General features: G+C 46.3%; 1 protein-coding gene across 1 annotated transcript; it reads left to right on the top strand.

Annotated features, from left to right (window-relative positions):
- Positions 1-14,365: 14,365 nt before the first annotated feature.
- On the top strand, positions 14,366-15,329 carry LOC109758284 (heavy metal-associated isoprenylated plant protein 23). Its single transcript, XM_020317136.4, has 2 exons — positions 14,366-14,758; positions 14,839-15,329. The coding sequence occupies exons 1-2, from the start codon at positions 14,596-14,598 to the stop codon at positions 15,120-15,122; spliced, it is 447 nt and encodes a 148-aa protein (XP_020172725.1). The 5' UTR covers positions 14,366-14,595; the 3' UTR covers positions 15,123-15,329.
- The last annotated feature ends 6,842 nt before the right edge of the window (positions 15,330-22,171 follow it).

Genomic DNA, 22,171 nt, shown 5'->3' with positions numbered 1-22,171 from the left:
TGGTTAAACTTAATCTGATCATCGCCAAACTCTCTACCTCACTTCTGTTTTAGTAGTGACGCAAACTGCTTACAGCATATAGGCTGCATTATGTGGAGTCCTAAGTCCAAAAAAGAGGTCTGGACACGTTTAGTATTATAGTTATTACTCCTCAATACACTTTAGGACCCATTTAACCTTTCTAACGGTTCATACAACAACATCATAAATCGTATTTTATCGTCAACCAAGCATTTACATCAAAAAGAGAATTTCCCTTGAAAGCTTGCCATTTTTTTCTTTGATGTCAGATGTTTTTGATCTCTCTAGTAGAATCAATGACTTCTGTGCTTTTTAGCTTGACAGACAGTATTAGTAGTTCAATACCCATATAGATTACTCCTTGCTCATGCTAATGTTAGTTATTATGTCCTTCTAGCCAATTGCGTCTGCCATCCCATCACGAGACACAAACTTTGCCATGCCAAATATTACTCTTATGATTGCAACTTTGCAAGTGTATGGATATGTATAGCATAAATCATTTATTTTCCTTAGTCCTCTGCATTCATGTTTCTGAGAGCTATGATATTGGTTAATTTTTCAGGTTATCAGTCTTAGTCTGGACCTCTTTAAAAAAACTTAAAAAAACACTGTTCAGGAATATAAGTGTTTATGAAACTACTGTTATTGGTTTAGGCAAACACCTCACAGTATTCAAAAGTACAGTTTTATAGAAACCATAGTATTCTAATTGAGCTAGTAAGATTCAGTTTATGTAAATTTAGTAGTATGAACTAGTAAGATCCTTCTGCTAAACTGAAGATGCTATTTGCTTCTGTATATGCCTTGTACACTCTTATATTCTCCCATGATTGAAGTCTGCAATGCTTATGGGACAATCTTTGTTTGTATGTTAAGACCTCAGTGTCTGCTCAATGAAGAGATTTGAAGAGTTGCAGAAGGTAATTTTGGGACAAATTTCCATTGCTGCAATATAATGAGATGTTGAAGCGGCAGACTGAATCCATGACACCGAAGTGCAATTGCGGCAGATTATCTCTATTTTTCCTTTTCATTTTTCTTATTATTGGAGTGAGAACAGGTAGAATGAGGAACTGTGTGACAGTAGATACAACAACTGTAGTAAAAACACTTATGTTTGCAATTGTTAATGACATACATACTTGCATGTTCTTTGAAGTGGTCAATCGTGAATACCAATGCATAATGATGGGGTTTTGGCTCATTTATTGGCTTCGGTGTCCATGTCAATTATGTATGCTCTTACTGGATGTGTTCTAATGCTGGTTTACTATAAATCTTGTATTTGTAATGATGTGTACTGATTTATTTATTTTAATTCCTAATAAGTTAGTAGTAGCATGGGGAGCAAATTGAGCGCTACTAGTATATAGGATACTAGGAGCGTTAGTTGTTTACCCACGCTGCTACTATTTCATTAGTAGTAGCGCGTGTATGTGATAGCAGTAGCGTGGGTGGCACACGCTACTACTAGCAAAGTTAGTAGTAGCGCGGGTTTAACCCACGCTACTACTAACTATTAGTTGTAGCGAGATACTAGTAGCGCGGGCACCCGCGCTGCTAGTAGCCATTTTACCCGCGCTGCTAGTAGCCTTTTTCCTAGTAGTGTTGACTGCGATCCGATCCCCGTCACGCTCAACTACATTAACGGTATGTACTGGGTCGGCATGAACACGTCTTGGATGGTGCTCGTCGACGGTCGCGGCATCTGGATGCTCATAGTACTAATTTATTTTTAAATTTGTTTTAGTATGGCTACTAATTTTTGGATTTCATTGGATTTAACATGACATAGTACTAATTTATTTTTAATTTGTTTTAGTATGGCTACTAATTTTTGGATTAAGAATATTTTGTTCCCCAGCAAAAATTTGCGAATTTTCAAAATTCCGCACATATTTAGTTCAATTTTTTAACCCTGGTACTGACCAGAAAATGGGCAGCAATTCTAAAAATGAAAAATGGGCTGCAATAAATTCCATATGAATTAGAAAATGAGTAAAAATTATAAAAATAATAGCAAATGGGTTGTACATGCCACAGATTTCGAGGCTGGCTTGTTTACGCAAGGCTTTGTCAGTTAACACACGATTCTAGTAGCAGTGACTGTTAGATGTCTATCCAATGGCCGACGTGCTTCTTCAATCTCTGATCTTCCTGCTCCAGCCGCCTAAACTAGCGCCGGCGGGACTGCCTGCTCCCACCTCTTGTGGCCCGCTGTGATGCCACGCAGGCTTCACCGACCCACCCTACTCCCTCTGCTGGCCTGGCCGCACGCAATCAACTGCCTCCTTATTACGCGAAAAAAATGATTCCTCCCACTGACATCTGGGGTGCACCGGTTGGGAGGCTGACCTATGGGCCTACTAAGTTGACGCGTACGAAGGGCTTGTCAACTTAGTCAACAAATGATTCTAGCAGCAGTGACCGTTGGATTTGAATCGAACGGTCCTGCTGCTTCTTCAATCGCTGCTCTTCTTGCACCAGCCACCCAAACCAGCGCCGGCGAGACCGCCTGCTCCTGCCTCCCGTGGCCGGCTGTGCTGCCGCGGAAGCCTCACTGCCCCCTACTACTCCCACCGCTGGCCAGGCCCTGCGGCAACAGCAGCCTCACACCGCAGCCGAACTAGTGAACCCTCGTACTCCTCTCCACATGGGCATCCACTGCCGCGTCTTCCCCGGCTCTGCGTCGTCCCCTTCCTAGGCCTCACCGTCGTCCACCGCCCTGGTGCTCTCGGCGCGGTGTGGTCAACGTGGTCAAGGAGCGACTTCCATCGGGAGAGTACTGTACGTGGAGAGGCTGACAGCTGGGCCCACGTCCGCAGCAAGGAAGTGCCTCCTTATTACGCGGAAAATAATGATTCCTCTACCTGACATCCGGGACCCACCGTACGGGCCACCGTATTCATGAAAAAATTGTTTCCCCCTGACTGCTGGGACCCACCAGCTACATCTTCGCACGCAAGGAGGTGCGTCCATATTACGGGCAAAAAAGATTCACCCCCTGACTGCTGGGACCCACCAGCTACATCTTCGCACGCAAGGAAGTGCCTGACAGTCGGGACCCACCCGGTCGAAGCGTACGTAGCGTTGTCATTCTGGTCGCAAACGTGTACGTACATACTGGTCGATCGGTCTGTCTGTAGGCTGCAGCGATGAACCGTGGCCATGCAAGGAAGGGCACGTGCGGTAGTAGAGGCGCGCACATGTGGTAGTAGAGGCGCGCATGTAGCATGTACACGTACGTACAGCGGACAGTGTGCAAGAAAGTAAATCCGGCCACGTACGTACATACAGGCGGGGTCTCGAACGCCTACTCGCGCATACGTACGGCCAGGGCTTGTGTACATGGCTGGGTCGGAGCGGAGAAATTGTGTCATCGTCGTGTTCATGGGGAGCCAACCGGCTGGGTCGGAACGGAATGCGTCGTCGTCTTCATCGGGAGCCAACCGGCTTGGACGGAACAGCCGATGGAAACGAGGCCTGGCGTACCGCAGAACGGAGGAAACGGCCTTGTGTTCGACCGGCCACAGTCGAAACGGGATCCTGTTCATCGGGAGGGGTCTGGCGTACCGCAAAACGGACGAAACGGACTTTTGTTGGACTTCCTATGGTCGAAACGGGGTCCTATTGACCGGGAGGGGTGTGGCGTACCGCAAAACGGAGGAAACGGATTTATGTTGGAGCGCTACGGTCGAAACGGGGGTCCTGTTCATCGGGAGGGGTGTGGTGTACCGCAAAATGGGACTCCACGGGATACTGTTCATCTCCACCGTCGACCTCCTCCAGCCTCCACGGGCTATTGTTCATCCACCGTTGACCTCCTCCAGCCTCCACCTACGACTGTTCATCCACGGGCTCCTATTCATCCAGCCTCCACCGCGCGCTCCTCCACCGGCTACTGTTCAACCAGCCATCTCCACGGGGGTCCTGTTCAACCACCCCTCCACAGGCTACTGTTCATCCAGCCCTCCACCGGCTACTGTTCAACCAGCCCTCCACTGGGTCATGTTCATCCAGCCCTCCACGGGGTCATGTTCATCCACCGGCTCGATCGATCGGGGTACTGTTCATCCAGCGGCAACGGCCTCTACTACCACGGGTTCCTGTTCATCCAACCCGCACCGGGAACTGTTCATCAAAACCCCCCAACAACGCTCAATGTTCATCCAGAGGCAGCATCGATCGGCTTCAGTTAGCAGCAGTAGTGAAGGAATCACTCGGCTTCAGTTAACAGCAAGGGATCGATCGATCGCTCGGGTTCATTGTAACCGTAGCCTGCAGTGCAATCGCTCGGGTTTAGTTAGAGCCCAACGCCTCGCTCGGGTTCAGTTAGAGCCCAACGCCTCGCACCCACGCGCGTACGTGTACGAGAGAAACGCGCATCGCTCGGCCCCGACCACCCACCGTAACCGGGAACTCCCCGATATTTTCCGCGCCCTCGCTTCTACCATGGTTTTTTCCATCATGGACGGCCCAAAGAATGTCATGCAGCTGCGTCTCCGGCCCGCCCAGGACGAAAATCCCATTTTATGTCATGATTTTTTGTCATAGAAGTAGGACCCCACCACACCTATGATGATACCGGGTTTTGTCACAATTATCGTCATAGAAGTGTCATAAGTATGACAGGAAAAAAATTCGTTCGGCCCCAAATGTCACGGATGTGTCTTTTTTTTGTAGTGAATAAACGATTACCATGAGAAGGGAAATATGATAATAACTAATTTATTATGGCCTCCAGGGCATATTTCCAACAAAGATATGGGTAAGTTCCATCATAAAAAAATGTATGGGTAATGTTTTTTTAGGAGAAATTTGCCGCTTTATTCAATCATATGTGTTCGCAATCTCATCCGAGATTACATCCAGCACACAGTCTGGGGTAAGCCCCAACCAAACTTTGCAAAGTTCATTACCGACACTGACTCTAGCTAACTTATGCCCAGCAACATTACCAGAACGACGAACACAGGACACTATAATCAGAAAAAGATGCGAGCATCGACTTGATTTCTTGTATCCACGGACCAGCACTCGACAACTCCTTGTGTGGGTCATTTAGCATCCGGATGATTCCTTGAGAGTCAAGCTCCGCATGGATCTTCTCGGCGTTGATCTCCCGCTCCACCTGAATAACTCGTTTGCAGGCCAAGATCTCCACCAATTCAGGGTCCACAACACCACGGAAGAAGTGACAAAGACCCGCCCTGAACGCTCCTTCATGGTCTCGAATGATAGCTCTAGCTCTCCCTCGTCGGCAACCTTAGACACCGCCCCATCGAAGTTAACCTTCGGCCAACCATCCTCGGAAGGTCGCAATTTTTGCTTGGGCTGATGTACCGCCAAGCGTGCCTCACCCGCATGTGCAGCCTTCCACTCATTGTGTGAATTACCACTGTTTCTATGATTTCATGTGGTGGACATATCTTCTTTATGTCTCTTGCTTCATTATGCGCCAACCAAAGCCCATACAGTGCTTGAATCATGGTCGCTTTCTCATCATCAGACGCCTCTGCGAGCCACCCGAGAAGCCAGGTAGCTAGAGCACTCTAAGAGTTAATCGGACTTGGTGGGATTGCCACCAAAACTCATTTTTTCGAGTGAAGAAGCTGCCAGAACCACGCAGAGTGTTGGCAAGACCAAAACCGGTGCAGCACCGTCTCCTCCTGCCCGCACCCTATGCAAAAAACACCGGGTTTAATCCTCTGACAATGAGGCATGGCCCCCACTGCTAGGTCGTCACGAATCATTCTCCACAAGTGAATCTTGGCCTTGGTTGGCGCACTCGTATCCCACAGAGTCGTATAGCCCTGTGCTTCGCCGTCGAGCTTGAGGTTTCCGGCTGTCCAATCCTCACTTTGTTCATGGACATCCGCAGGTGGTACGCGGATCTTATAGTAAAGTGGCCATTCTTTGTATAGTTCCAACCGGGATAATCTTCAATGCCCAGGCTCCCAATGGCTATTTGCTTTATGTCATCCGCATCATCATCAGAGAACATTGCATGCAGCTTGTCCATGTCCTAGTTCCTCCCATCCTGTGTGAGTAAGTGATCTCCTTTGGTCAGTCCCGCCACAAAAAACTGCCCCAATGGCCTCATACTTCGAGTTCGTGGGATCCAATTAGCATGATGTATGTTCACGCTACTGTCGTTAGCTATGCGCCATATGAGACCCTCACGTAGCAGGTCCCTCCCATGGAGGATGCTCCAAAAAGTGTACGAGGCGGATGGAGGGGCTATTGCAGTCAGGATCAAGTCCTCTCTGAAGTAACGTGCCTTGAGCACCCTTGCGCACAGGGAGGTTGGGACCTGCAATATTCGCCATGCTTGCTTCACAAGTAGAGCTTGGTTAAAGGCCTCGGGATCCCTAAAACCCAATCCTCCATCCCGTTTTGCTACACACATTTTCTGCCAAGATATCCAATGTACCTTACGTTCACCATTCGCCGTCACCCACCAGAATTTCGAAGAGACTGGGATCAGGTTTCGGCACATCTTCTTCGTGAGCTGAAGACAACTCATGGTGTGGTTAGGTATAGCTTGTAGCCCAGACTTTATCAATACCTCCCTTGCTGCTTTTGACAGGCCTTGCCTCTTCCATCAACTAACCTTGCCTTTTGAGCTTTCTGTCACATATTTGAAAGTACCCTCTCTTTGAACTTCCCAAGCAGTGTTAGTAATCCTAAATATCACTCACTAAGAGCCTCGGACTGAACGCCCAGTGTGTTCTTAAGTTCCACCTTGTCTGCCTCCTGATAGACCTTCTCGAAGAAAATAGAGGATTTTTGTAAGTTAACTCGTTGGCCAGAGGCTTCCTCATACTTCACCAGAATGTCCTTCAACATAACCATGTTATTGTGCGTCCCCTCAAGGAAGACAATACTATCATCCGCAAACAGAAGATGTGTAACTTGATGTCTAGAGCTCCCAAATGACACACCTTTCACACTTCCTTCTTCTTGCATTTTTTTAGCAAAGCAGAGAAACCCTCAACGCAAAAAAGAAATAGGTATGGCGATAAGGGGTCACCCTGCCTGACGCCTCATGATGGAAAAAAATCTCTCGACAAGCCACCATTAAGTTTTAAAGAAAAATTTGTCCACCTGACACACCTCATAATCATAAAGATCCACCCCTGAGAAAATCCAAATTGTTCCATCATCTGCTGTAGGAAGGCCCATTCCACTCTGTCATATGCTTTCATCATGTCTAACTTGACAGCACAAAACGGCTTCTTTCTCTTCCTCTTACGTATAGCATGGACACACTCATACGCCACAAGAACATTGTCAGTGATCATCCGTCCGGGAACGAAAGCCCCTGCTCCTCAAAGATGAGAACAGGTAGAAACACTTTCGGTCGATTCGCTAGGACCTTTGTCGCGATCTTGTAGAGGACATTGCAGAGACTGATAGGCCTGAACTGTGAGAGCAGCTCTGGTGATCTGCACTTTGGGATCATGACAATAATTGTTGCATTGAAAGTATCTGGAGCCCCAACACCATTCAAAAAATCCCTGACCGCCCGACAAACGTCATCGCGAACCAACGACCAGTGTCGTTGATAGAATAGAGTCGTTAACCCATTCGGCCCGACGCCTTCGTCGGACCCATCTGGAAGAGCGCCTTCTCGATCTTGTCATATGATATAGGCACCATAAGGGACTCGTTCATCTCAGTTGTGACAAGATTTTCAATCTCACCCGATTTTTAGAGATAGAGGAGCGTTTTCGGTGGGTCCACCTCGTGAGGAAAACATGGAGAGGCGATTGAGGCGACCGCGTGGCGATTGTTCTCGAGAGCTAGGGTTAGAGTTTTCGCACGGTGGTGGTGAGGCTTAGGTGGTGCATGAAGGGGCGACGGCGCCCCCCTAGCATGTAGATCAACGTGCATCTCCTTCTCTTGGGGAGGGCCATGGTAGAGAGAATGAAGAATGGAGCAATGGCGTCGTAGAGCTCGGCGGCTACCCCTAAGGCAGCGGCGACGCCGAGATCAACGACACAACCGACGACCGAGGCTATAACAAAGAAGATGCCAGTGAGCACATAGAGCAGGAACTCGTCGCAGTCCCCTGCAGATGGCAAGGTGTCGGCGGAGGCGGCAGGTCTAACGGAGAAGGAGGTCACATGTTTTGTGTTTAAGGAATCAGGACAAGAGCAGCCTAGGGTGGCGAAGTGGTCTAAGATTGGGAAAGCATTTACTCCAAGACTAATGAACACCCGTGCGTTGGAGAAGTCGATGCCTAGGGCTTAGGGTCTTCATCGAGAAGCCAAATTCAATATTATTGTGAGGAACATGTTTGTGGTGAATTTTTGTAGTGAAGGTGACTGGATACACGCTTTAAACAATGGCCCATGGCAATTTGATTTCAATATCCTGGTGCTCAAAGAATATGATGGTGCAACTAGGCCATCAGAGACGACGTTTGACAAAGTGGATGTTTGGGCTAGGGTAGCAGATTTGCCACTGGATAAACGCTCGTAGGCGTTCGGTGAAGCGCTTGGGGATTGGTTGGGAGAATTGGTTCGGGTGGATGTTCAGAAAGATGGCTTTGCAAAGGGCTTGAATCTGCGTTTCAGAGTCAAACTTTCAGTTTTTGATCTGCTGGTAAGAGGTTTTTATCTAAAAAAGGATGAGGACGATCTGGAACAAACTTGGTTTGACATCACTTATGAAAAGATCCCACACTTCTGTTTTGAGTGTGGTCGGCTGGTGCATGGCGAAGGAGGGTGTGTCCCTCCGGTGGATTCTGACCAACAGTGGGGTGAATGGCTCTGGGCCTCACCGGGCTGTTCTGCGGCGATGAAAGAAGGGTCTTACCGAGGAGCATCTAGCAGCGCAAACAACTTTGGGAGTGGTAGATCAACTAACGGGGACGTGAGCAGAAGGAGGTCGGAATCAGTTCGTAATCTTCCAACAAAATGAAACCTTAAGAGGGAATTTAATACGCCAGATGACTCCTGCACTAGCGGGGGTGTCAATGGTGACCAGGGGGAAGTTTCTAGCGCCAATAAAGAGCGGCATGTGCTGGCTGAGCCACGGGACAAGGACCTTAGGGATGCACCGGAACATAAAAGGGAACGGGACATGCGCTATGAACTGAGGCAACAACAATTGCATAAACAAGCTGAGCTACGGTCAAAGCACAAACAACATATTTCCAGAGATTATGAGGGAGGGGGTAGCTCGAGCCAGGCTACAAAAAGGGAGCACAAGAGGGGTTACTATGTGAGGAAGCCGAGGCCGGGCTACGATGAACACCGCTCTTCAAGGAGTCCAAGACATGTTATTATAGAGGAGAGGGAGAGAAGGCCAAGGCAGCACTGGTTGGCAAAGGGGGATCCTGACAGGCAGGTTGGGGTGATACTTTCATTCGCGACATGAGGCAGAAAACATCTACCGTGTTTGATTGTATCTCAGAGCATCATGACACATCGGCGGACCCTGCGAGGCAGGGCCGTCGGTCACAATGAATATTTTTGCCTGGAACTGTCGAGGATTGGGGTTGGACTCGACAATGGGCAAATTACAAGACCTAATACGGTCCCACAACCTAGCGTGGTATTCTTATTTAAAACAAAAAAGAAGGCGAGGGCTATGGATAGGCTCAAATGGAGTTTGGGATTCACAAACGGAGTGGCGGTGAACTGCGAGCGACGGAGTGGTGGTCTGGCAATCTGGTGGCGAGATCATGTCCAAGTTAAGGTGAGGCCGTGGTGCCAATATTTTATTGATGCAGAGGTTGCATGTGATGGGAAGCTCTGTAGAATCACTGGATTCTATGGAGAACCACAGACGGAACTCCAGAAGAAATCGTGGGATGCGATCCGTTATCTGACGAAAGATGATCTCCCATGGATTTGTTTAGGTGATTTCAATGAGGCTCTGTTCCAGACGGACCAGCGAGGTGGTAACCTAAGGAGTTCTGCGCAAATGGAAGACTTCCGGGACTGTCTTGCCGACTACGGCTTGGCAGATCTGGGCTTCTCGGGCTACCCCTACACTTGGGATGATAAACGGGATGGACAAGAGAATATCTAGGTTTGACTTGGTCGGGCTACATGTAATGATGGTTTCTTATCCATGTATTCGGAGACGACAGTCGAACATATTCTGACTAAGGAGTCGGATCACCAAGCTCTCCTAGTGCGTGCGGCAGTGGCGAAGCCACGTATAGGTTGTCTAGTCACTTGACTACACAGCTCTTTGGCAAAAAGGTGATTCATCAAGTATAAATCATGCAGAAAAACATAAAAATATGTATATTTGACTACACAACTTTGAAGTGACTACACATGGTTTTATTCCTGGCACCACCACTAGGGTGCGGTGGAGATTGCACCACACCGCGATCGGGGGCGCGATAGACCGTTTCGGTATGAGGATGCATGGGCCCGGCATGAAAAGTGCGACGAGATGATTGCACAAGCCTGGGAGGCTGCCGGTACATGTGAACAAGGGCTCGATGATGTATGGAACAGGCTGGGCTCCATGACGGGTTCAATGAAACGATGGGCTGGGGAAGTTTTCGGCTCAATCCGGAGACAAATAGCGAAGCTCAAAGCGCAGCTGCTTGATGCAAAAACTAGAGCCCTTGCGACTGGATCCTCACTGGAGGTCCGGGAGTTAGAGGAGCAGCTAAGGGAAATATACGCGAGGGAGGAAATCATGTATAGACAAAGATCAATAGTGGATTGGCTGTGTGCGGGGGTCAGAACACACAATATTTTTAAAATAGAGCGTCTCATAGAAAGAGAAAGAACATGGTGAAGGCGTTAAAACGGAAAGACGGTTCCATATGCAGAGGAGATGCGTAACAAGGGCGCCACTTTTTATGAAAATCCCTTCACCTCTGATATATGGGTAATGTTATTGAAGATGCCCAGAAATGATTTGGAGGAAAGATTTGGGAAGATGGCACGGTGGGAAAAGGAGCGAGAGGATTGCAATTCGTGTGGTGGCGATTGTGGACGGTTGGGTTGTCTCTCGGTGGGCCCCATCCTATGGCCACACATGATTGCAGCACACAATTTAGGGTTGTGGTATGAACGTGCACCCCAGCTTGTGGTCGATTTAAGAAATAAGCATTGGAGAATGTAGTATATTTTTTGCCATGATTTGGAGAATGTTGTTACAGTACTTGTCTTCCGGATCTCAGCCACTGGGACCTTATATTGGACGGTGAGGAGCGGCGTGAACTTATGCCAGTCTATGTCATATCTTTCCGAAAGCACAGTATCCAATTCCTCGATCAGAAAGTCGCTGACTCTTTTTAGGATAGCAGGGATTCCAATAATGCCGTGTTTAAACAACATGTTCTAAGGAAAATGCTTTTAAACAGAGTTTACAACTTTTAAAAAGCATAGCTGGACGGTACATGTTCCAAGTTAGGTAGTAGGTCCTTCTTCGGACAGGGTTCCAGTGAGCACTTTTAAGTTTCAAAAAAATATTACTTGGTAATGTGGATCTATACTACAAGTGTAAAGTTTGATGATGAAAATAAATTAACATGTGAGCTACATAAAAATATTAAAAAATCATTATTTTGAAAACGTAAATAGTACACTCACTGTTCACCACTACAAATCCAAGCATATCTGTTTTGTATAGCTCACACCCTAACTTATTTCGTCATCAAACTTTCCATGCGTGTATTATACACACATATCATGTATAGATTTGTTTTAGCATTTTTCTGAACTTGAAAATATAATTCTAAAACCATTCACACTAAAGTGCTCACTGACATCCATGTTCCAAAGTGGCATTTTTTCAAAAACTAGCTAGCAAGTTTGCTCCAGGAATGCAAATACTATATTATAGTACTAAAAGAGCAGGTCAAGCTAAAAAAAGCTATCACGTTTTCGGTCCTCCCAACCAAAGCGCTCTCCTTTCATTTGCAAAAAAAGAAAAAGAAAATACAACAAAGAAAAAAAATGCTCTCCTTTCCTTTCTCATGTTCCCTTTTTGCTTGAAATGCTCTCTCTCGTCTTCCTCCATTTCTCTTGAATCTTTTGAAACATTTTAGAAGTTTTCTTTTGAAAAGGAGGTTAAAGCCTTCAGCCTTCGCATCATTCTGATGCATACAGTTGCGTAGCCAGCCAAAAGTCACGTGCCGAGCCAACTATAGTGCTACAGTCCTGAACAGTTAAGGAAAGATTTTACTAGCACGCGGCAGGCCAACACCCCTGTTGCCTGGGGCCTTGCTATGTCGTTGGATGCATACAGTCATCTGTATTAAAGTTGATGCAAGCCAACAAGTCTAAAAACATTAGCAAGCAGAGTACATAATTTAGACAACTACAACAAACTATTACAAGATATGAAACTAACACCTACGACTACGTGGACTTTTTTCGCAACAACACTTTCAAGAAGGGTTACAGGACCTCATGCCACCGCCGTCACGTCAGGTCAAAGACGACTAGGACAAGGATTTTCATCAAGATTGCTGGGACCAACCAATAAAAATCGCCAATTCATCAAGGTAACGATGTACGTTCATCGCTGCTGAGTCCGACCAATAACAACGTAAGTTCATCGCTACTGAGTCCGACCAATAAAAAGTTTTCACCCCTGAAATCGAAGTGGTGCTCCATTCACCATCTTGCTGATCTTCTGATAGTCGCATCAGTTACATGCCATGCCGTAATGGTGCCAGCGGATGGGTGAGATGTCCCACCTTAGACACCCGCCCTGGCCATCGGGACGCCGCCCATGTCGCGACACAGATCTAGCCGCTGCCAGTCCACACCGATAGAAATTCACCTGCAACAACCACCATGACACAAGGGTGTCTGCCCCCGACATCCTTGGTGTGAACTAGCTTGACGAACACCGACGTGTCTGAAGCCGGCGGGAAACCGCGACTACGCCCTGGCCCCATCAATGTTGGACGTTGACACCTGCAACCTCCCCATGCATCGGCCGTTGCCCGTGCATTGGACTACTGTAGCCCGTCCTCGGCCAACCGACGGCCATCTAGGATACGCGTTCACACCGTAGTCCAACACCCACCGTCTTGATGTGCTGCAAGCACATAGTGTTGTAGCACTTTCGTCATAAGTAGAGTGTCGAACCCACAAAGAGCGAAAAAAGAAGGCAATACTAACCACATAACTTCCTTATCACTTAAGTACTCCATCCGTCCCAAAATAAGTGTCTCAACTTTGTACTAGCTTTAGTACAAATTTGCACTAAGCTCAAGACACTTATTTTGGGGCGGAGGGAGTATTTCGTATGCATCCAAACCAGAGTTTGGAAATAGCCCACTCCATAATTTTCTAAGGCAATGGAATAAAAAGGCTTTTATATAGACAACCAACGGAAAGATAAAAACAGGAACTAAAATGTACTAAGTTAGTATGGATGATACTTGAGCAGTAAAGTGTTCTTTGGGATTCCAGAGTCCTCACTACTCATATGATCTACGTGACAAGTGTGGAACATAGCTCTTTGTCGGATCCCTAAGCTACTCTTCATGTGCATAAGTGGGTGGATCTATGTATATAGAATATGTTCTACTCCGCTGAGGCATCCTCCATGCCGACGGTGGGGGGCGGGGTTCTCGCCGACGACATCTACAATGGCGCACGAGGATGGCGGCGAGGATGGGAGGCAAGGGTGGAGGACGGCGGCGTCTCAAAGCGGGAAATGGAGAACTAACGCGACATGAGGACTGTCGATTTGGTGGACCTGGTTAATTTGGTGAAATTTGGGGTGATCCAATCTTTTTTTTTCGAAAATGGGGGTCACCCCGGCCTCTGCATCAGAACGATGCATACAGCCAACTTAATTAAATAGCAAATATGTTCAACAAAGGTCTTAAAGTCTCAACGAAAGAAAAGAAAAGCTCACAGAGAGCCAAAATAAAGTAGACATAAAGCCACAACCGGCTGGTATAAGAAAGATAGAAAAACTGGGGTGATCCAATCTATCCAATCCGACTAGTGGACATGTCTAGGCTTCCTTATATCAGCCATATATGATATATGTGAGCTTGATATCAGAGGTGTCAGTTAGCCCGAACAAATAGACCGATTTAAGGGGGCTGTCTAGGTCGTGATTTTGTGACCGACTGATTCGGGTGGTTGTATAGGTGACATTTGAGAAGCCCAGCTGTAGACGCTCTAAAAGACCCATAGATTGATTTGATCCGAGCTGGAAAAAAAGGGCGGTCGAGTGTGTAAAAGAGGAGTGAGCTGTCTCAGCGGGTGGAAAGCCAAATTAAAAGCTTGAAGGAATAGCCGAATAAGGCATCTTTGGAAAGGAAGCTTCTTCTCAACAACCCAATATAGCTGCACACATCCCCATCTTCGCTGCAACGTATCTATAAATGTACAACCATTAGCCAGTTAAGCAAGCCGATTAAGCAAGCATCTGCCTTCAATATCTCCTGTATTTTCTCATCTAATTAGCCACGCTTGAAGTTCATACTTGAACCATATTTCCTGCTCTTCTTCGTGCTAATCGGCTGGCCACTTCCAGAAACCAATTTCTGTCCTCAGTTTTAGTATTGTGATTCTAGATTAGAAAAAAGAGAACCAGGTGATCGAGCGAGGTGAGGCAATGGGAGGCACCCTGCGGTTCCTGTCGGATGTGCTGCTAGGTAGCAGCAGCCAGAGGCAGCACAGCAAGAAGCGGAGGCAGTTCAACACGGTGGAGCTCAAGGTGAAGATGGACTGCGACGGCTGCGAGCTCAAGATCCGGAACACCCTCGCCAACATGAGAGGTATGCGTGTTGCTATGCATACTTGTTTGGTTAATGAACTTATGGTTGGGATGGTGTTAATTGGTCGCAAGTGCATGCAGGAGCTCAGTCGGTGGAGATCAACCGGAAGCAGCACAAGGTGACGGTGAAGGGGTTCGTGGAGCCGCAGCGTGTGCTGAGGAGAGTCCAGTCGACGGGGAAGCGGGCCGAGCTCTGGCCGTACGTGCCTTACACAAACCCCTACATGGCGCCGGTGTACGACAAGCGGGCTCCCGCCGGCCACGTGCGCAAGGTGGAAGGTGTCATGCCGGTCTCCGCCGGGCAGGAGGAGCGCCTCGCCACGATCTTCAGCGACGACAACCCAAACGCCTGCTCCGTCATGTAGTCATGCTCATGCAAGTCACTGCGCCAAAAGACCCTTTGCTTCTTCTTCCTTTTTCGGGGGTGATTCCTACCAAACGACCCTCTGCTGAACTTTCTCCACCGACAGACTATAAAATAGCCCATTAGTAGAACTACTATTACAAAACTCGTCAACGATGCTTGTAACAAAAGACTCATATTTTTAATAATTTAACAAAGTACTGTAATATATGGTGAACGCTATGGTGAAGCTGATGCTAGCAAGATTTCATCGTATTTCAGAAATTTAAAATTATTTGAAGCTAGCCCAAATCGTTCGTCTGATTCGCAATCTGTTTTCACTATGAAATCCATCGCACCAAGAAATTCGACACTAGATCTTTGTTTATTTTAAACTTCTTCTTGTTCCCGACTCATCTCCTCTCTATCTCGTGTGTCTGATGTTTCGGCATCAGAATCAGTTTCTTCGATGTCTTTAGTGTTTTATCTTGATCTTGTATTTCTCGTTCAGGAGAGTTCCTTTCCGCATCGCCTTGCGGACTTTCAGATTTTCTTCCACTTAACTTTACTTTTGGCTTCCTTTCCTGTTCTAAGCTTGTTCTTCTTCATACCAAGTTGCACCTCCTCGGTCATGAGCTGGTTTTTTATGGAATTGTTTTCGATCAGTGCAATTTATTCACTGCCGAGATGTATAACCAGTAGCTCTCAAGGTGTGTGTTGGTTTAAAACCCGAGATGCACCCGAAAGAAAACATGAAATCGCTGATCCCAGTGGCCCCTGAGACTCAGGTCGATTCGCGAAATCAGCCTGAGGATCGATTCCTAGCTCATCAGCATATGTAAGAATGGAAACGCGGTGTGCATAGTCCTCGAGACTCAGGTAGGGTGCAGCCGACCAACCTGAGGATCGTCATCTCCTCATAAACTGTTTTGCACTTTGTAAATTATCTGCATTGAATCGTCAATGCAGTAACCCCCGAGCCACTGGTTGGGTGGCAACACCAGATCAGGGGATCGATATAACCTGTTGATGGCTTTTAAGTGAGAAGCGCCAAACCCAGTAGCCCCCGAGCCTTAAAGTAGGCACGGGTGGCCGAATTAAGGATCGATATCCGCTTGACAAGAAATTTTGTTCTCTTTAACACAGACTTCTCGGAAAGAGAATAAAGATCTCTTAAAGGAGCTACAGCTAGCGAAAGCCGAGCTCGCCAAGGTCGGCTCCAAGGGGCTTAATAGATAGGAAATCAATGCCAATAGGGAATTATGAGAGCGTTATGTCAGCTGCTCGGTTGTCTCAGTGAGATTGTGCCCTTGACTCTTTAAAAGATGGGCCGCAGTAAATTGACTTTACTCGCAATTTATGTGTAATGATTCTGTGTATCCAAGTATTTTACATCATTAATGCTCGGATCCGCATTGTACAAAACTTTGTCGATCGACCATCGGCTTCAACCTCCTCGGCCAATAGCCGGGGAGTGTTTGTCCTACTTTATAAAGCCTTTATGAGGACAAAGATTTACAGAAAATAAGGCAATCCGGCCATACGGTTTTATAAACAATGATACACGGAGAGATATGTTATATTACTTTTTAACGTAAGAAACATCTTCTGGGAAAATAGTTTCTTTATAAGTTCCTTTTCCTAGGCTATCATGTTGACCATGATCATGAAACCTCAACTCTGATCAATGTGGGAGAAAAACATTGTGGATTTAGTTTGGGTAAAGTTCATGAACTCTGTGGTTTTTAGTAAACCTAAATTTTCACTTCCGTTGTTGCCGACCAATTATATTCTAAAGATGGCTAGCTTTCGGCTTCACCCAGTCTGAGGTACTAATCCGGATGACCCGGAAGTAACAATCACATAGGTGCTCCCTTTACCCCCTAGCCGAACTATCGGGAATGTAGGGGGTAAGCACAAGAGCCAGGCAACCCAGCTTGGCCAAAATCTTAAGTCAAATTTGATGCATATTTACGGCGTTATAATGATGATTATGAAAGACAGCGCTTGTATACTGAATACAAACGTTGATGATATATATTTATTTTGACTCCGTTGCGACCGTTTATCATTTGAAAGTGGCCCATCATCGGCTTATATCCCTTTGTAGATGCTATGCAGGGTGTTTCCGCGGTAACAAGACAACCCTTAATTAGCTGACGTCTCGGTGCCCGGAGGCAGTTGCGTTAGCGGAAATGAGGCAATTAGATATCCAGGCTTTACAACTTTCACTTAGTCATGGGAGCTTAAAGTTGGGAGGCCAGTTACTAGCCTCCGGTTAGTGTTCGGCGTTGGCCGAGGTCAAGCCATTAACACTTCCGCCAATTTTATGAAAGGCCCACAGGGTAACCTCTATTGACATATAGTTTGACCAAGTCATCGGATAGCTGACCGGTTTGCGATCATTCTGATAGTGAGTTTTCGGCTTTCTCCACTTAGGTACTTGACTAAGTAAATCGAAAGTACAATCGCGGTGGTTCTTCCTTTGCACATCTAGCCGAACAAAGCGGAACGTAGGATGCAATCACAGGAGCCGGGCAACCCAACTATTGACCGAAGACACAATTCAAAACTGATGCATATAAAGCAATATCCGAGAACGTTTTGCCAAGGAATCGTCAGAGTTCCTTGGCTTTTGGTGGGTTCGGCTCTAGTCGCAGCCCCCCGTTGATATTATCGATGCTTAAAGGCATTAGACATTGTACTGCGAGAGTTATGCTGAAGACACACAGTATCCCCTAAGACTCAGGTTGGGTGCGGCCAATCAACCTAAGGATCAAATCTCCTCGGGAACTAGTCCAGATGTCATGTGCATTTCGCCAACGCCGAGGTATAGGTCGGCAGGAAAGATGCCGAGCTGCGGGTTAGAAAAGATCTCCCGAGCTGAATTATTACGCAGGGCACCTCGGTCATGAGGATGTCCCGCTTCCTGAAAGAAAAGGATACAAATAGCTTAAAAGTGCCATAAGCTCGAAAAGCTAAAAAAAACTTATGTAAAAACTTGACATCCGAACTAAATCAAGTTTTTTAGTGCCAATCCAAAAATTGGTCTTAAAATAAATTTCTCTGTCCGCTGTACTTTAACATGATACATCCGATCTCTAAACTGCAAGGAGGTCAGCCTGCGGCTTCAACCTCCATATCCCGAAGGCGGAGTGCTTCTCATAGGCCAATTTAGCGAACTAAATCGAGCGGCTTTAGAGAGAAACTAGGCTATCCAGCTATTGATTGTACACTCGAGTCAAAAAAAGAGTGGTAGAAAAATACTTTGCAACGACTAAGAAGAAAAACATTATAAAATGGCTCGTATGAATTTAAGATCCCCCAATTAACTTGGGTAAAGGAATTTGTTTTAAACAAACATTATTTTTATCAAACTATGTTTTTAACAAAAAACTTTTTTGTTTGACAAAAATATAATGCTTGGTCGAACCGAACGAAAATTGAAAATTGAAAAAAAATGAGCATAAAAGCGACTTAGCTGGTTAATGTGCTCGGTATAGATGATGTGGGCCGAGCTTGCGGCGGGTCGAGGTCCCATCCCCCAAGCTGGTCCCGAGGTGTCCGAACAAAGAGCTCAACTTGATGAAGTGGCGACGCAACATGGTCAATGTAGTGAGGCGAAGCCCCCAGTCCAGCTAACGTGGCGAAACTGGTCAACTAGTGACGCCGAAGTCCCCGGAGTAGGTTGATGAAGAGATGGCGAAGCCCCCGGTCCAGCCAAGGTGACGGAGCAGGTCGGTAAGGTGACGTTGCAGCCGCCATGCCAGCCGAGATGTCGAATTAGGTCGACATGGTAGACATCAGCTTGAAGAAGTAATGGCGAGGCAATGCCGACGCAGATCGAAACTTGTGACGCGGTCAATGCCGGCTTGAGAAGTGATTGCATGACGATGCTGGCGCGCCTGACCCGTGCAATCTGTGGGGCGATAATGTTGGTGATGATTTAGCCTTCGCGATGCCGAACTCTTGTCGGCCCGTTGAGATGATGATCCTATGAGGTTGACCTCGGCTCGATGAAGCGACGGCCTGTCTAGCGCAGGTCGGCAGTCATGGAGCAACATAGCCGGGCTAGTTTGACACGGCGTGATGGTGAAGACCGTCTCCAAAAAAGGCTCAGAAATTTGTAGGCATGTGTTGGAGAACAACACACAATACCCTAGAAAGAAATTCCTCAAAAAAGGTTGCCCAATATCCTGTTCATAAAGAAAGATGAACTCGGGTCGGATTTGTATTCGCGCAGAAAACAAATCCAAAAATTGATCCACTCATCGGAAGTTTCCTGGAGTTTGAACGGTTGGATCGAGCTAAAATTTTGAGGGGTGGTAGATATAGGAATTCCGCAGTCGATAAATGGTTGGATCTTCCAAAGGATGTCCGAGCTAGGCACTGGACTCCTCGCCCCAAACTCTTCTAGATTCCGTCCAGATTCGACCGGGCTCAAGTATATCGGAGATCGCCGGAGATTCCTCCATCGGAACGCGATGAAATTTTATAGGGTTGTTGTAGACTCTATTCCGCACAATTCCACTGAAGTAATCGTCAAAGAGACGCTCGAGGAGGTGGGAACGGCGGATACAACTCCGTTGTCCAGAAAACAGCACGCTCGCCCGAGGGCAATGTTGATGTTGAGCCCCCGAGCTCCATGGATGATTCCTCCATGATCTTGATAGAGATCGGACTTGATGTTCATGAAGGCCCCCGTCTGATCATGATGATCCGACAAGGAGCATAGTCCTCAGACCAGCCGAGGTGACCAGTCTAGCCGGCGACGAAGATGACGACATCGACAATAAAGCTCGGTTCTGATGCGTAGATCGTGCCGGAGACGATCCGAATTCCCATCGCACCATGGCGACTGCCAGCAAGCTCTCAATGAAAGCACCAATGTTGGTCCTAAATCTGGCATATCTCATAGTAGGGATCCTAAGCTAGGCGTCTTGGAGCGATGGTAAAATGGACACGGGATTTTACCTAGGTTCGGGCTCTCTTGAAGAGATAATACCCTTCGTCTTGCTTTTGATTGTATTCATATGGGCTGTAGTACAGAGTACGTATCTAGGACAAAATTGTTCTAATGAATATCCGATCATCTATTGACTAGCCTGGCCTCGGTTTATATAATGTACCGGAGACCTAGGATTTAGAGGAGTCCTCGTCTTGGGCGCCAAGTCTTGTGGAATCTCCCTTGTATGTGGCATGGGCTACCTGAAGTGGCCCATGAGAGAACCTCCATGGGGGTCCTCGGCCCGATCCACCTGGTCAGGAGACGACGTGATGAGTACCCCCTAGTCCAGGACACAATTATTCCTATGTTTTCTTACCACTTTTTGTGGAAATGGCATTAGAAGAACAAACAATTATCTTTATCAAACTGACCAAGAAAAAGATATTTTGTTTTAGGTATTTGTTCACACTGATTTTCAGTTATGCGAGAATGTTTATCAACATTTCACACGGCATCACTCTTATCTTTTGTAGAATATGCATGAGTGTGCGTATCATATACTATTAAAGGAGAAGGCGAGGAGAAGAGTCCCCTCCACGTTGCAGTATTACATCATTACATGCAAACACTGCTCCACATGTCCATGCACGCTCCAATACTAGCTCCTCGCACTACCCCACCTTGCCAAGCCACTGAAGAAAGCATCCATATCGCCCTTTAGAAGACCTACTTGGCTCAAGCTCCTACTTTCCCTCTTGATGTTGGTGACTACTTGCTGCAAGGATGGCATTTCCCCATCAAAAACAATTTGCATTCTGATGCTTCCACAATGCCCACAAAGAGTTAATAGGCTTTATCCTCCACTTTGGGGATAAAACCAGTGCCAATAGCAAATTTCACAGCATAGTTCGTAGGCATCACAATAGGATATTTAATTCTAGTAAATCTTGATGGAGCACAAAGCTATCTCAAAGCCTTCTCAACTTGTAGAGTTATTACCATCTATGTGAATAGATCGTTAATGTCAACAGTAGCTTCTTATTAAGATTTTCTATTAGTTTCGGAAGTACTTCCTATAGGAACCTCTCAAGGTTGCCTAGGAAATACTGTTTTCCAGAGCGCGTAGAACCTCTATGTGAAATGGTAAGCATCTATGACAAAAATACATGCAAATCAGTCAAGGAATTAACACTCGACACTTAGCTACCTACTTCATGATATCCCCAGCTAGGTATTATGCATGTTCGGTGAATATCACCTTGGGCCCTGATGCGCAAAGCTTTGTAGTATGAAGCAAGTTTTTCCCTTAGTTGAAACAATAAGGCATATTTCTTCCAAAATCCTATGATTTGATGGAAATATGCTCTAGAGGCAATAATAAATTTTTTATTATTTATATTTCCTTATTCATGATAAAGATTTATTATTCATGCTAGAATTGTATTGATCAGAAAATTAAATACATGTGTGGATACATAAACAAAATACCGTGTCCCTAGTGAGCCTCTACTAGACTAGCTCGTTGATCAAAGATGGTTAAGGTTTCCTAAGCATAGACATGTGTTGTCATTTGATAACTGGATCACATCATTAGGAGAATGATGTGATGGACAAGACCCATCCGTTAGCATATGATCGTTCAGTTTATTGGTATTGCTTTCTTAATGTCAAATACATATTCCTTCGACTATGAGATCATGCAACTCCCAGATACCGGAGGAATACCTTGTGTGCTATCAAATGTCACAACGTAACTGGGTGATCATAAAGATGTTCTGCAGGTATCTCCGAAGGTGTCAGTTGAGTTGGCATGGATGATCGAGATTAGGGTTTGTCACTCTGAGTATTGGAGAGGTATCTCTGGGCCCTCTCAGAAATACACATCACAAGAAACTTGCAAGCAAAGTGACTAAGGAGTTAGTTACGAGATGATGTAGTACGGAACAAGTAAAGAGACTTGCCAGTAACGAGATTGAACTAGGTATGAAGATACCGATGATCGAATCTCAGGCAAGTAACATACCGACAGACAAAGGCAATTACATATGTTGTCATAAGGTTCAACCGATAAAGATCTTCGTAGAATATGTAGGAACCAATATGGACATCCATGTTCCGCTATT

Source organism: Aegilops tauschii, chromosome 4, assembly GCF_002575655.3.
Source record: "Aegilops tauschii subsp. strangulata cultivar AL8/78 chromosome 4, Aet v6.0, whole genome shotgun sequence".
Lineage (NCBI taxonomy): Eukaryota > Viridiplantae > Streptophyta > Magnoliopsida > Poales > Poaceae > Aegilops > Aegilops tauschii.
The sequence above is the reverse complement of the archived record's forward strand: the minus strand, read 5'-3'. Positions and strand labels throughout refer to the sequence as shown.